At 44.2% G+C, this 2,393-nt stretch overlaps 1 protein-coding gene across 1 annotated transcript in view; it reads right to left on the bottom strand.

The window, feature by feature from the left end:
- Positions 1-1,468: 1,468 nt before the first annotated feature.
- TMEM260 (transmembrane protein 260) overlaps positions 1,469-2,393 on the bottom strand; it is a gene marked incomplete at both ends in the record, with an annotated part of 28,052 nt that continues 27,127 nt past the window's right edge. Inside the window, one exon of the mRNA XM_010175289.1 lies at positions 1,469-1,617. Coding sequence (XP_010173591.1) covers positions 1,469-1,617 — 149 coding nt within the window. The remainder of the gene's footprint in view (positions 1,618-2,393) is intronic.

Below are 2,393 nucleotides of genomic sequence, written 5' to 3'. Positions count from 1 at the left end.
TGTGGAGAAGAGCCTGTTGAGCCAAGTCCTTAGGACAAGGTCACTGGAGGGTCTTTTCTTTTGAGTTGGTGGCCCGTGGTGGTTGCAAAAGAAGACCTTTGAATCCTTTTTTTTTTTCCACTCATTTCAAGACTCAATGGGCACGCGCGGCGAGGCGGGGTTTTATGATAATGATTTCTGGTAATTGTATTGAATATGCATGATAATTCTGATGAATGTAATGATTATGTATGATTTCCTATAATATAAACTTTACTTCATGTGCTGTCAGGTATGCACAATAGGTGGAGTGATCCCCTGTGCACCCAGCACTGCAATAAAGAATCACACAGAATCACAGAATGTCAGGGATTGGAAGGGACCTCAAAAGATCATCCAGTCCAACCCCCTGCCAGAGCAGGAACCTAAATGAGATCACAAAGGAAAGCATCCAGGTGGGTTCTGAATGTCTCCAGAGAAGGAGACTCCACACCCTCCCTGGGCAGCCTGTCCCAGGGCTCTGGCACCCTCACTGTAAAGAAGTTTCTTCTCAAGTTTAAGCAGAACCTCCTGTGTTCCAGCTCACACCCATTACCCCTTGTCCTACCATTGGGCATCACTGAGAAGAGCCTGGCTCCATCCCCCTGACATTCACCCTTGACATATTTATAAACAGTAATGAGGTGCCTGCTTCTTAAGACTACATTGGTGTTAAGAAGTTTATTCCCGATTTCAGTGACAATTTCACATCAGCAAGGGCATGTCTCTGGGTCAGTTTGCAAAACAGCTCTCCTTCTGCAAGCTCACACCCCATCTGGCATTGCACATCTTGTGCAGCCAGCACAGGAGAGACATCCTCTCCCCTATGTTGGACCTCACAAACATGCCAGAAGCTGTCGGAGGAGCCCGTTTCTTCCCGACGGCACCTGGCAGTGCTCTCCTGCCTACCCACACTCACAAGGCTCACCCTGGCTGGTCTAAACGCAGATGCTATTCTTATTCATGTGAGTATCTAATCCTTTCTCCACTCTTCCTAAGCTATTTTTATATGATGATTATTCCTGGAATACATTCATTCTATGCTAATCATTTGGCCACAACGTTCACAAAGGAGAAGCAGCAGCAATTTGTTCTCCAACCATCATCATTTTCAATACATGCCAATGTTCCTTTTTTTTTGTGAGGAACTGTATCAACAACAACAAAAATAATCAGTAAATACTCTCTGCCCATCACTTTCTTATTTTTTTTCCTTCCTAAAAACCAAACCAACCTCAAAACAACAAGCAATATTATATCCGGATGGAGTTACTTCTGCATAGATATTTGCTTTAATTGCAAAAATAATCTCACCACCAGGGAGGAAGTCAGTGGAGAAAATTGGTCTTTTGGATGCGGTACCAAGCTGTTCTATAAACAATTTCAAGAGAAAAAAAAAAAAAGGTTGAAGATTTTTAGGAAAGCTGTTACATATGAAATAAATGCTTACTGTTTATTTACTTTGAGGAAACGATGGAGATTAAAAACAAGTGTCCCATCAGGTAATACTCCTTCCACAGGATTCCACCGGCTCCCAGGAAAATAAATGCCAGGTAAATGCTTTGCCAGTTTGGGTAAATACCATTCGTAAGTCATCATCTATCACCAAAAATATAAGAAAAATTAAAACAAGAAACAAAAGGTTTCATCCATTTTCTATCCAGAAGCTGCAGAAAATGGTTTCTGCGGGAGGAATGACTTTATTTGCTCAGTAAGGTCACCTCCCATTTCAGCAAGTGCCTGGGACCACCGCAGCAGACCAGGTCACCAGTGGCTTGTGATCAGAGGCACATGGTCCTCCCTGTTGAGGAGGTAAAGGAAACATGAAATAACTACCACTGCTAAGAGACACTATAGGGTTTGGTTTAGTTTGGTTTGGTTTGGTTTGGTTAAATACGAGTTTTGGGTCGGGTTTTGGGTTTCTCAACAAGTCACAAGCCCTTGCTGCAAAGCCAAGTGCAAGGACTAGAGTTGGGGCTGTTCAGCCTGGAGAAGAGAAGGCTCCAGGGAGATCTTATAGCGGCCTCCCAGTACCTGAAGGGGCTACAGTAAAGCTGGGGAAGGATTTTTCATAAGGGCAGTTAATGACAAAACAAGGGGAAATGGGTTTAAGCTGAAAGAGGGTGGGTTTAGATTAGATATTAGGAAGAAGTTTTTCACTGTGAGGGTGGTCAGACACTGGAACAGGTTGCCCAAGGAAGTTGTGGCTGGTCCTCCCTGGAAGTGTTGAAGGCCAGGTTGGATGAGGCTTTGAGCAACCTGGTCTAGTGGAAGGTGTCCCTGCTGATGGCAGGGGGGTTGGAACTGGATGAGCTTTAAGGTCCCTTCCAATCCAAACCATTCTATGATTCTATGACTGATGTGGCAGGGGAAGG

Source organism: Antrostomus carolinensis, unplaced genomic scaffold, assembly GCF_000700745.2.
Source record: "Antrostomus carolinensis isolate BGI_N321 unplaced genomic scaffold, ASM70074v2 scaffold4659, whole genome shotgun sequence".
Classification (NCBI taxonomy): Eukaryota; Metazoa; Chordata; class Aves; order Caprimulgiformes; family Caprimulgidae; genus Antrostomus; species Antrostomus carolinensis.
Note: the sequence above shows the minus strand (reverse complement) of the source record. Positions and strands in the feature narration are given on the sequence as shown.